This window comes from Hoplias malabaricus, chromosome 14 (assembly GCF_029633855.1).
Source record: "Hoplias malabaricus isolate fHopMal1 chromosome 14, fHopMal1.hap1, whole genome shotgun sequence".
NCBI lineage: Eukaryota > Metazoa > Chordata > Actinopteri > Characiformes > Erythrinidae > Hoplias > Hoplias malabaricus.
In genome coordinates, this window is record NC_089813.1 from 15657969 (window position 1) to 15671828 (window position 13860).

A 13860-nucleotide genomic window follows, 5' to 3' on the forward strand; every position below is an offset into this window, starting at 1 on the left:
GTGAATTAGATGCGGAACATACACACGCACATAAACACACACACACACACACGGAGGGAGAGAGAGAGGGAGTACCTGAGGCTGACGCTCCAAAAATCCATTCTCTACGCTCAGCGCACGCCATCAGGCAGCGCGAGATAAGCGGCGCGGCGCGGCGCGCGCGAGTGGGCTGCAGGAGCGCGCGCCGCGTCAACGTTACTGATCGGTTAAAGAAGACAAAAGCAGCGCGGTCACGCGCTCCACATCAAAGCCACGAGGGCACGAGCGCTGCTGCGTGTTTACAGTAAGTCACTGACGTCATTACCTTTACATTTACACGTCCCAAGTGTTTAGACTGCGCGAAGAGACCACGCAAGTGACACTTATAATAATATTAGCAAATGGCCTCTGTATTTCTGGTTCGTTACTGAACAGATTGAATCCCTTCCCGTTGATTTCTGTACTTTTCCTAAAGCGCCCATATCTTAAAAAAACAAAACAAAACACAGAAGCACTTTTCTAGATGTAGCATACAATCTTCAAGTTTAACAGGTAAGCCCCAGTGTGCACTTTTTTCATGTGAAAACTAAGAATTGTGTGCTTGTGATGTCATAAAATCAACATATTTGCATATCTCTACCTATTCACCTAATAGCCCAACCACTGTACAACAAATGTTCCAAAAAGATATCTCAATGGGTTTTGATCATAATATTTTTTTTATCTATGGAGAACATACATTGAATTATTTGTCAAAATGTAAATTGAAAATGTAAAAGGTGTGTGAAACTCATGTATAATCAATATTTCTCAGTTGACCAGTGGTATATTCATCTTATTCTACCATTTGGTCACCCTTTTTCCCACATCACTCATATGCAGCATCATCCATATGAGTTTGGTGTGGAAGAACTTTACTGGCCTGAACAGAGTCATGACATCAACCAGTAGAACATCTCTAGGATGAATAAGAATGAAGACTGAGAGCCAGACCTTCTCATTCAACATCAGTGTCTGACCTCACAAATGCACTTCTGGAAGAACAGTCAAAAATTCCATTAAACACACTCCTAAACCTTTCTGAAAGACTCTCCAGAAGAGTTGAAGCTGTTATAGCTGGAAATGGGACAGCCTACACCACATTAAACCCTATGGATTAAGAATGGGATGTCACTCAACTTCATATGCGTATAAAAGAAGACAAGCAAATAGTTTTGGCAATATAGTGTCATTCTAATATCATTATTAAAGGCCTGTTTTAATAATTATGGATGAAGAACACTTAGGTGGTCACTTCAGAACTTGGCTAAATAAACTCACACAAATCTTATTAGTGCTTCTCGCAGAAGGAATTTATACAACCTACGATACACTGAAGACAACCTCCAGTAATTTTTTTAACCTTGTTAACAAGTAGTCTTCACCAGTAGTGTTTTAATTATACACTAGAAGACGTATCATTAGACCGAGTATTTTCACTTTAAGTCTGAAGTGTTCTAAAAGCAGTCTCAACTTCATGAATTCATACCACTAAGTTTTCCTACATCATAAATCTATAAGGGACCAATCCTGTCATGTTATAGGGAGAAGCTTTTCAGATGTAGTCAAGTGGCTGTAGAGGGGAGTGAAGATTGAGTTATGTGTGTACTGAATAAACACAAGGACTCGAAAGGTGTAGAACTACATCTAAGCCATTTTTAAAGCAGTGGGAGAATTAGCATTTTTTCCAATTAACTAAATAATTAATTAATTTTCTGTAACCGTGGTCGCAGTGGATCCAGGGCTGGAATCATTGGGCGCAAGGCAGGAATACACCCTGGAGGGGGCGCCAGTCGTTCACAGGGCAACACACACACACCTACGGACACTTTTGAGTCATCAATCCACTTACCAACCTGTGTTTTTGGACTGTGGGAGGAAACTGGAGCACCCGGAGGATGGGGAGAACACATGGAAATCCACACAGACACAGGAAAAACACACTAAACACCTCACAGACAGTCACCCAGAGTGGGATTTAAACCCACAACCTCCAGGTCTCTGTAGTTGTGTGACTGTGACACTACCTGCTCCACCACCGTGCTGCGCATTTTTTCCATAATTTAGAAATATATCATGTTAATTAGCAGGGAGGGATTATAGGCAGTTTAATGATGAAAGAAGGGGAACTGTAAATATAAAAATGCTATTGCTCTCATGCTATAGATTTCTGAACTTAAAGAAGGGCATAAAGTGCCATCTATGCTCTTGTGTAGCAGTCTAAAACTTTGTGAGAAATAGTGCCTCTTCAGGTGCAATCTATGAGGGAGTGTGTATTTGTCAGTGAGTTACAAGCCAGTTCCATGATTGGCTACTCCATATAAAGAGTACTGTTACTTTAAGACTAATATGATAAGAGCCAACGAGTGCCACATGAAGGCAGTGTGCTGCCAAAGACACCTTTGCTTCTTTTTATGTTGCATTTATTCCTCTTTCTGAATTGAGATTCCATAATTGATTGAGGCATTCAGCTTTATTCAAACAGTAAACACGTCTTATGACTGTATGACACGAGACTGAAGGGGCGATAGGATGCAGAAATGACGAAATGTCACAAGAAGATACCAGCGATTTTGCCGAATGCCCTCACGTTTATTTTCCTGACGTTTTAGGTTTTTGCGATGGTATTGTTTCAGTATAGGTATCAAAATGTTTAGGCAGGTATTGTATCGAAGTCATAATTTTGACAATGTGACAATTTCTTAATACATTTTGCAGTATCCCTTTCTACATTTACAGCATTTAGCAGATGTTTTTATACAGAGTTCTTATTCGATAAAGGTAGTCATTAGTAGAGTGTTATGAGTCTTGTCCAAGGCATAGTGTGGCGTTTCTGCCTGAGACTGGAATCAAACCCCAGTCAGCCTTAAAAGTATCTCTCCCATATGATTGTTGTTAAGAATTTCTTAATGCTTTAATGAACAAGAAGACAAAGATTTGTTCAGTTGCTGTAATGTAATCACAGTTTTGATTTGGGCCCAGACAGTGGTAAGTTATCTCGACATGGCTGGAAAACTGGAAAAGAAGGTCTGTGGGATTAATGTGTTAAGGGCTGTGGAGATCTCTCTTCTCATTCATGCCTTCTTGAGGATCTGGTCCACAAAACAGGCTATGAATAATTTATTTGTGGCATCAGCAGAGTGCATTGATTTGCTAAAACTGCATTTCCTCCTCCAGCTTGGCGGCCCGTATTTAAGTTGAGGCCTATAAAGTGGAGGGATTAGTATCTGGGTGATCTAGAAAAAAAAAGTTATAGGCTCTTGTACAGTATGGCAAACAGCAGAAAACTGAATGGCAAGTCCATAAAATCTGCTCCTCTTTGACTTATTTCATTGAAAATTATTCTGTTATATTTTTTGTAAATCCTTGTAAATATGTTGTTTTTCATTTTTCTGAATAATTTGAAAATGTCAACGGTACTGACAATAAATACATGAGTAGATAGTAAAATACATTTACATTTACTTTTAAAAAAAAAACAAGAATGATTTTTCTTTCTTATCAAATTATCATTTTGGTGATACAAGGCTTTGTCCAACAGCAGCTATGTTGGGATACAGATGATGTCATTTTTTAATACAGATTCATATGATGACTGACACCTTTCAGTTTTAGTTGATTTTTAGTTTTTTTAATAAGACAGCCATGCAAAGCGTTTAAAGTTAATGGATATAAATATAAACCATACAACTGAAAATCCCAATATTCAAACTCCATTCATGAACTTTATAAACTCAGAAGAGTTGTTATTGAATTTATAATGTAAACAAAAAAAATTGTAAGTTGACTTTGCAAATTTCACACATTAGAAATATACTATGCCTCACTGTATACTCAAATGCACATCTGCATTCATTTTCCATTTTATCAGCTCTGTATGAGACCATACAGGAGCACTTTGCAGTTCTACAATTACACACTGTGGCCCCCCTGTTTCTCTGCATACTTTCTTATGCCCATTTCACCCTACTCTTCAATGGTCAGGGACCCCCACAGATCCACCACAGAGCATGTATGATTTGGGTGGTGGATCATTCTCAGTGCTGCAGTGACACTGACATGGTGGTGATGTGTTATGCTGGTATGAGTGGATCAGACACAGAAAGGCTGCAAGAGCCTACTAAAGCCCTCAGTGCACTGCTGGACTGAGAAAAATCCACCAAACAAAAATATCCAGCCAACAGCGTCCAAGGATACTTTTTTGAGACCGTGGGAGGAAACTCATGTGGACACAGGGACTCCTCACAGACAGTCACCCGGAGAGGGACCTGTAGCTGTGTTACTGTGACATTACCTGCTGTGCCACTGTGTTTGCAGGGCTGCCACTTGAGTTGCAGACAAGCTGCAGAGTAGTGGGTGGGACAAGGGACATATCTCTGATTAGCTGCTAAACTTTACCTAGTTCTCTGTTTACCTGTGTACACCTTGTAGTTGGGTCAGATTGAGGTCAGATCATATTCTCAACAGAAACCAACTGCACCAGAGTTAATTTGGTATCAGACCAAGACCACAATTGTTATGGTTCACATCCGAGTACAAAGTCTTCTTGAATAACCAAATTAACCACCCCAAGGGTGAAAACTAACCAGAGTTTGTTTTAACCTGACCAAGATGTGAAAACACCCATAAACATTTTAGCTAGCTACTTTGTGTAGGTCTATATTACCACACAGGCCAGCTATGTGTTGTGCACATTTATCGGTACAATGACGTAAACTCTTGAGCCCAAATAGAGTATGGTATGGATTACTATTTAAACGTGCCTGCTTAGAATGATAACACTTTTGCTGCTTTTTAAAATATTCCACATACCCAAAAGAGCCTGTAAAAAAGTGGGCAGAGTGGTCCACAATTTAGGTGCCATGAGCTTAAATGATTTACTTCCCAGTGAGGTTAAAGTCTATCTTTATACTTACACTATACTTACTATATATATATACTATATTTACTATATATAGTAAACACTAATAATGAATGCAGTACGTTTTATTTTGGTGCAAACAGTTAAAGGGTTTAGTTATTATGAAAAGTGACGGTTGGAAATTTTCGCGCTCTTTGAGCTCGGCGCGTGCGCTCTCTCCTCTCAAACGGCGCGAAGTCGGAGTGAGTTTTGGGGGAAAAACTGGAGAAAGCTGAAGCTCTCATTGATATACCGACAGTTTGTCTGGTCTTTTTTCACGTCCCCCCACCTTACCTCAGAAGATTAACAGCGTTTGTGTGTATGTATGTGTGTGTGTGTGTGTGTGTGTGTGTGTGTATTATTTTACCTCAGAGACCGAGAGGAGTGGAGACTGAGCTTCATCGGTGGGCACTGAGACAAGCCAGCTATCCGGAAGGTTAATCAACATTAACATTGCTTAAACGACTCTTTAACAATACTATAATAAACCTAATGCCTCTAAATGCGTTTAAATAACAGTAGATGCGCTTAAACAGAATAACAGCTTTGCTGTTTTCTTCCTAGCCCTCGGAGAAGGAATAACGTTTCACGGAGGAAAACAAGAAGAGAATGAACGGAGGGATGCTGGTCGTTTAACTCTGTTTTCATCCCCTCCTCTCTCTCTCTCCCTCCCTCCCTCTCTCTCTCTCTCTCTCTCTCGTTCCCTTGTCGCTTTCTCTCTTCACGTTTTGGTGCACTTTTCTCGCAGCCGGAGTTTGAGTGCTCGATAAAAACCGGCACCAAAGAAACAACCTCGTGTACGGTCCTGAGTCAAATCTGGGACCTGAAGGATTGAATGACTACACGGCTACAAGGCTAAAAGACTATTCTGTGCTCTCTGAAGTCTGAAGTGGACCACCTGGATGCTCAGCACTCGTAACTCGATATGAACCGGTCCTCTCCTCAGTGCAGGAGCATCCACGGTTAGAGGCTGTTATTTAAACACTTATTTGTGCAGTGAAAGGGGGGACATTGGAAGGGGTTTTCTGTGAAGATGAGAGGAGTGAAGGGGAGTCCGGCGCACCTGCGCTCTGGGCTCTTCTTTTTCCTGTGGATTATACACAGCAGCACCATGGTGGACGTGTCTGGGACGCACCAAGGCATTCCTCTCTCCGTGTAAGTAGGTCCACTCTGCTCACCACACCCTAATATAGCTTGGTAGAGTGGATTTTGAAGTTAAAGTTTTACTTACAGTTAGTGAGGTAACTTACATTTTGTATTATCAGTGTTATTATAGAGCCCCTCCAGTGAAAATCAAGTTTTAACCTTCTTATAATTTTAATATGGAGTACTTAGAAATATATATATATATATATTCTAAGAGGAATCACGACTAAAATTAGCACTCCATGGCTGAACCTGCCCGCTTCGAGGCTGCAGTGTTTCAAAGGCAGACTCAAACTGGTGAATTCAAACAGCCAGGGTTTCTGACTTCATAAACATAAGAAGCCAATCCCTTGAATTTGTGGGGCAGGGCTTTAGAGCTTCAGGCAAGTATTGGAGGGGTGAAGGGAGAGGCTGGTACTATTTGCATACAGATAGATCTGACTGTACTGTATGAAAGCAAAAGGGAAGAGTTACATCTAGGCACATTTAAAGTGTCTTTAAATTAAATTGTAACTATTTAATTCTGAAGAATAGTGTTAAGTTAAGGGTTTAAACAAATGAATAGAAGGGTAAATGTTTCTCCTGATCCCTGACTCTTTCACTTGTTCCAGTGGTCACAACTCTCAAAAGAGAAAGGAGTTTTTTGGTTTGTGGCTAAACTTTATTGAACAAGACTGAATAGCCTCCCTGAATAGTCTCATAATTATATCATGCTTAGAGCTGTCACGTACCAGATAGGGTGAAACGTGTAGAAAAGTAAAAAAAAATAAATAAATAAAACAATTTAAAAATCTATTTTCTAGGTATTGAAAAGAGCTTTGCCTTGACCCTAAACTGGATAAGCGGTTACAGAGACTAAATTAATGAAAGGAGCTTTTGGGTTGAATTTTACTTGAATATTTTATTTATATAATTTTTTAATTTATATATTTATATAATTGAGTAATTCCACCCTAGAGAAAACAAGCAAAATGGTTTGATTTGAAATAATTAATACAGGAAACATGCAGGCTTCTATGGCCCCAGAAACGGATAGTTTGAGTGTGTAACATAGCTACTTTATTTACTATCCACAAATAACGTATGATCCTAGCTGGGTTTATAAAGGTAGTTCTGATAATAGTAAGCTAGCTTAATCCAAAAAATATTTGCTTTTGCATAAAACACCATGCCTTCCCTCCCTGCCATGAATAAAATTTTCACTGACATGAAATTTTAAATATGTTAAAGTCAAAACATAAAACTATCATGAAAAAATGTTTAAGCATTTAGGAACTTACCTGTAGGCTTTTTGGACAACAGCACTCTGCGAGGTAGATTTTCATGTAGTGCAGTGTTGCCTCAGGTAGTGATGCTGCCTCACAGCTTTAGGATCTCAGGGTCCTAGGTTTAATCCTGTGTCCATTAACAGTGTGTGAGGAGTTTGATGTGTTCTCCATTTAATTCTGGAATGTGTGATGGAATGTGCATTGTGATCCGTTCTGACTTTTTTGTAACTTTCTCTTGAATGGTTCATTTCACATCAAACCTGAAATTTTTATTATTATTATTATTATTATGCAAGGTTGTATTCTCCTTAAATGCGAAGAGAGAATTAAAAGTGCAAAAGTGAGAATGAAATATTATATGTTCAAGTTTGAAATGTGCTTTGCTTTCCTGAACTGAATGACATTAATGTACAGGGGACCTCTATCTGCTGCCATGTGACCAGCAACAAGCCATTAATTTGGGATGAATGAAAAATAGCCTGAGCATATAGATCTCATTAATGATGAATACAAATACAGTTGAAGTATTTTCTTGCCTTCAAATGTTTTTAGGTTTTTACTTGTAGTTCTGCAAAATTAATCAGACCCCCTGCTCTGTCTCCCTAGTGTGAAGCTGTGGGCTTCGGCGTTTGGTGGAGAGATGAAATCTATTGCAGCTAAATACTCTGGATCCCAGCTTCTACAGAAGGTAAACCTACCACAGAGCTATTTGACTATACAAAACTGTTAGTTTTATGCTCTAGGGACATCCAAATAAGCAATAAGTATTTTTTACTAATTTATAAAGAGTACACCCCTAAAGAAGCATAGGGCCTGGGTCAGCATTAAACTGAAAACTAAGCCATAAGCCCAACACCCAGCTTTGACTTTGCTAAAATCTCTTTGAATGCACTTAAAGATCACACAAACTGTCCATACAGTATGAGGCTGCATATTCCTACATATCATCCCCAGCCCTGGTAGTTTGCAGAAAATTTAGCAAGCATATGAAATTCAAATGAGGGGCACTGGGTTAATTGTGCAGAGAAAAAGTAGAGCTTTTTTCCTCGGAAGTGCATCTTTTCTCATCAAAGAAACCAAAATTGCATAATGTATGTATATGTGCTCTCTCTCTCTCTCTCTCTCTCTCTCTCTCTCTCTCTCTCTCTCTCTCTCTCTTTCATTCTCTTCCTTTTAGATTCACAAACCGTACCCTTTCAAGTACTTAGACTTACTTTTACTGTCTTGTCACGTATTTAACTCACCTAGTCTTAGGACAAGAATACACACCAAAGCTAACCTGCCTTTACCCATTCCATCATTGTCTTTCACTGCTTTGCTGGTACTCCTCCAAATCCTCTCTGTCATAGGATGCAGGTCAGAAGAAACAAGGTCAGTCAGTGAAAATCTGGCTGGAGGCACTCTGCAGGCTTGTGACTAAGTGAAATAGGAGAAGGCAGGGAGTCGCAGTGAGCCGCGCATTATCGTATCCAAGGACATGTGATTGGCACTTGTGAACAATGTGAGGGACTGGTAGCAGCCTGTTAGTAGTTAGAGCTTAATAGGGTTTTTGTCAGTCTCATTCAGCCCTGTAGGGCTTATTAACATTTAGCATTGTTGTGACTGAAAACAGTGTGACATGGGTCAGTATTTTGCTCAGGTCTGTTCTGTCTGTTTGTGTGTACATATGTGTAAATTTATGGATACATGCACATGTGTGTTAGAGCTACAGAATGAGAACCCCTGGAGGTCAGATTATCTTTATTAAAGGATGAAGAGAGAGAAATCTACCAACTTATGATGGTAGGAAGAAGAGAATAAATGAAATGATGCACTCAAATAAAAATCGTTGACAGAAATTGAAGCCAATATTCAGGAAAAAAACATGACAAATAAAAATAGATGACATAAAAAATGTAGAAAATTAATCAAGGTATGTAGGCTAGGGTACATGTCACAAAATCAGTCATCCCAAACAATAGTGACAGATACATCATTCATGGAAATGGATTATAAACTGATGCTACATTTCTTTATGGTTAACTTTCTGCTTTTGTTTTTGTTTTTTTTTTCGAATTGTATCAAACCTCTTGTGGAGAAGTGTTTGAGTGTTGTATCCTTTCTTGATCGCTGGCTTGAGTAGTGCTTATAAACATTTGTGTAATGTAGAAACCATGAAATAATTTGAGACTCCTGATTTGACAGTGTCCTGGTATGACAGAGTCTATGCTGATCAGTGCAACAGAGCAAGGGAAATCTCTATTGAAATCATTTGTTCACCTTTTAATTATCACTAAAATGATCTGTGAAGACTATAATTTTGACATTAGTAGGCAATTTGACCCCTTGACATTAATGTTTGGCATTACATTGTTTCTGGGCCTGGAAACCAAAGGGCAAAATTATTGCAAGGATTATTAACAAGAAAAGTTGTAGTGATGTGTATTACTTGGGATTCATGATAAAACATAACTTCATTTAGGATTAGTGGTTTCCTGGAGGAAATATTTGACTGTCGTCAGTAATGGCTAAAATGTAAAGATTCAGTAAATGTACTGGAATATAGAATTGTATCATTCCATTTCTATATACTTATTGTCCATATATGGCAGTGTTTTGTGAAGTAATGTTAGGAGAAACAAGTCATGAATGCAATGTACACATCTCAAATGTGTCATTCAGTTAGATAAACTTCCCTCATGGAGTTACACAGATAGACCAAAACCCCATTTATAGTGATTTACCACTCACTGTTTAGATTTTCATTTGTACACAAGATGCAATTACACTGTCTACTGTGGTTTTTATGTCTTAATTTTTGTTAACTATGATTTTACATTGATGGTTTGATTGCACATTCAGACCGAGACTCACTCTCTCGCTCGCTCACTTCACCCTCCCTTCAACTGCACGTCTGCCCTCCCTCTGATAAGGCTAAACCCTACATCAGCAGGCCTGAGACTGCAACCATTCGCCTTTTTCCTCTCCTCCTCTCATGCCCTCTCATTTCCTCCCTCCTGTGCTGCTCATCCCTTTGTTCATGGTGCCCAGGTGCAGATGCAGTCTTGTTGTGGATGGGTCCTCCCTCTCAGTGCTCCACTAGGCTTTTTCGTCAGATACAAAAAGAGGATTTAGCCTACCATCCCTGTCCCTCCCCAGTGTAGTGGTGGTGTACTATGAGGATACTATGCAGAAAAGGCGATTTCCCCCTTTCTGCTCCTTACATAAGCCAGCATTTTCAGATTTGCTTGATTTGCACTCTCATATATGGAAAACACATCAAATATTGAAGTTTTTCTTTTAAGGATGAGACTTAATAAAAGTATTAAAAATAATAATGCTTTAGTTTGTGGCTGCATTGGTAGCATTACACTTAATTAGTTTACCAATTAAATATGGTTATATGATTTACTAAATATAGAGTGATATAATTTCCTTCCATTTTTGAGTTGCTCTGCACATTAATAGGCAAGAAATTGAGTGTCTTAGCCTTCATTGATATTAACTTTGATTTATGCTGATTTTGAAAGCAAAGCTGGGAATAATCAATTTTTGAAACATACAAGGTTAAATTTAATCATTACCTTAGTATTTCTCATGCATATTCATTAGCTTTGTGAATATTTCAGCTTCTGTTGCTAATACAATTATGAATGAAAAGCAAATATTAAAACAACAGAACAGGGCAAATTTGCCCCACAGTGAGATAGAAATTAACACCTAAAAGTGTTTTCTTATGCACTGTATGTGCTCACATATTTACACTGAAGTAATTACAGAACATTGATGATTCTTGAGCCCGTGGACTAAAAAAATAAAAGTAGTAAAAACCTTGCATAGTAACTAGTTGGGAGTAAATGTAGCTCTAGAGTGTTACGCAGTGTTTGAATATCACTGCTGTGTTAAATTGCTAGCAGTCAGAGAGCTGTCTGATAGTGAAGTGGAGATTAGCATACGTGAGTGTCTTTGAATTAGCCATTAGTTGAATCTCCCAGGCATTGCTTTTCACATTGCAAGCAAATGGACTGCCCTGTCTCTCCCTTTAACTCAGCTTGACAATCTGGTTTAAACCAGAAAGCATTTTTTCTCAGATGTGTGCTTGTGTGTTTCTTATAATTGCTAAAAAGGATTACTTATGTTGAGATTGGGTGTCCATTAAACTGCCCGACAGCATTTTTGATGCATTTTTCCATAGATGCTGGAGGAACTAGAGAGAAGCAGATTTATATTGGGCATGACTTGTGATTTCACTGTTTGGAAAAACTTCAGATTACAGAGTTACAGTGAAAAATAGCATTTGATTCTGAGCCTTCTGCAGTGAGAGAGATAGGTTCACATAGTTCAGACCCACATGAGGTTATGCAGTTTTGTGGTTACCACATCTGAGTTTAATGTTGGTAGGTCTATGTGAGAACAGAGGGAACTATGACAAATTTGTGGTAAGGCTGATGCTGAATTGCTGTGAATTTGAACTTAGTCTGGTTAGTCTGGATTCTGTTAGTCCTTTGCAGTTTTGAATGTCTTATAATTTTATTCTAATTTGATTTTACTCGTTCATGTTGGTAGCTGCCTACTTCAGTGTGATTTGTCAAAGGTAGTCTTGTTCATTTGAGACTCCTAGTTTCAGAATACTAATATTGAGATTGATATGCTGGTAGAAAAACCTGTGGCATCAAGATTTGTATGTGTTTATTTTAGCTACCACAGGAAAATAAACTATAAAAATAACTCAAGATAAGAATTTACTGATCACGTATTCTTTCTTTTTAGTGTTGCATGTCTACAAACACATAGTCTTATCTGATATTGGGATTTTCATAGACAAAATAATGTTTGAAATAACAATCTGAAATTTATCAGTCAAGTTGCTTTTATTGAAGTCAGAAACCAACACTCTAATAAATCCTAAGGTACTACACTGTTCAAAATTAGTATTGGGGGGTGTGAACATTCTACAGTGGTGTGCCATCAAATGGTGATTTGTTTGGGGAAAAAAAAAAAAAAAAAATATATATATATAGTTTTTTCCCAAAATTAAAGTATAATTAAGGTATGTTGATTAAGGTATGTTTAGCCTTTCATCAAAACATTTTTTATTGGTTTAACCAATTTAGTCATTGCTATTTTCACTCATTCCTAAGATTCCCTCAGTCATGGGGAAGGTGAGGCAATGCACAAGCTTCATCCAAGACATGTAAAGCCACCTCCTGATATTTTGAAACTGCTAAAACACACAGCAGATTCATCAGTAAACCCTATTGGTGTTAAATTTACATTTTGAGGGTTAACATTTTATTCTCACTAACTCTCTTAGCTTGAGCATTTCTATTGGTTCATTCATCATGAAATTTTCACACAATGTGAAGGATAATTGCTGTATTGATGATGGGGTAAATGATGGGGTAAATTAAAAACTGACAGAAATGGAGATACAGGTTTTTCATTGAATAGCAACAATATAGGAACATGTTAAATGTGTTAGAAATTAAGACTATTTAATTTTTCTTGATTTTGGATTTTCATTTGCAGGGAAGTATAAAGGTGTTTTGCACTTGAACCCTCTAACAAGATATGAGAAAAAATATTCTGGCCATGGCCCAAATAGCAGTAACCACTGTCTCCAAGTGTTGCTCACACAAATACATTTTGCTCTTCACAGAATCAATATGGAAAGGAGAATGACTTGGCTTTTCTAGAGATATCTAGATAAATATCAATCTTTATGTTAGATATTAGTTTGTGCTAGCACTAAGTTGTCCAGAGTTATTATGTGTTATTATTAGACTGACTTAATGCAGTGATTGTCTCAATGCCTTTTTACATTGTATAAGTCTCTCTGCTGACATTTAAAAAGCAAGTACTTCATTGCTCTCCTTGCCTAACCCTTAGACTGGGGATGGTAATACAAAGCAACATTTAACATGTAATAAAATTTACACTACTGATCTATGACAAAACCACCTTCATACCCATCTCAGGAGCTTTCACCTCCACTACAAAGCTTTAGAGTCAAAATGATGTAAAAGATTCCCGCCTTGCGCCCAATGATTCCAGGTAGGCTCTGGACCCAACGCGACCCTGAACCGGATAAGCACTTACAGACAATGAATGAATGAATGAATGAATGATGTAAAAGATTTGCAGACTTGAAACTAAGCTTAAGCATATGGTAGTAGGTTCACTGACGATGTGTGTCTCTTATGGCAGATAAAAAAGCTGACAGTATGAGAACAGTTTACATGAGATGCAATTTACAGTGTGTTGGTCATAAGTAAATTTATTATATAGTATGTTTGACTAACCTGTTTATTACTGGGTCTTCTCTCTTTCTTGTCTTAGAGGCAGGCACATAAAGCATATATTGTTGTTCATTTTGAATTAATTTTGTATTGTCTCCTTACTTTGTTTTTGGACAGAAAATAACAGAAAAGGACTTCTCAGCCACATTTTAATTGCAGTGACTGTTGTCACAGGAGCTAAAACTTAGAAGCATGGCCATGCATGGTACAGTATATGTGCATGTGTGTTCATATAAAAACCTGTCAGAGA

General features: G+C 38.1%; 1 protein-coding gene across 2 annotated transcripts in view; it reads left to right on the plus strand.

The window, feature by feature from the left end:
- The first annotated feature begins 5180 nt into the window (after positions 1–5180).
- cacna2d3a (calcium channel, voltage-dependent, alpha 2/delta subunit 3a) overlaps positions 5181–13860 on the plus strand; it is a 220840-nt gene continuing 212160 nt past the window's right edge. For both annotated transcript variants that reach the window (XM_066643291.1, XM_066643292.1), the window contains exons 1-3: positions 5181–5354; positions 5483–6073; positions 7939–8020. In XM_066643291.1, coding sequence (XP_066499388.1) covers positions 5952–6073; positions 7939–8020 — 204 coding nt within the window. In that variant the 5' untranslated portion in view covers positions 5181–5354; positions 5483–5951. The remainder of the gene's footprint in view (positions 5355–5482; positions 6074–7938; positions 8021–13860) is intronic.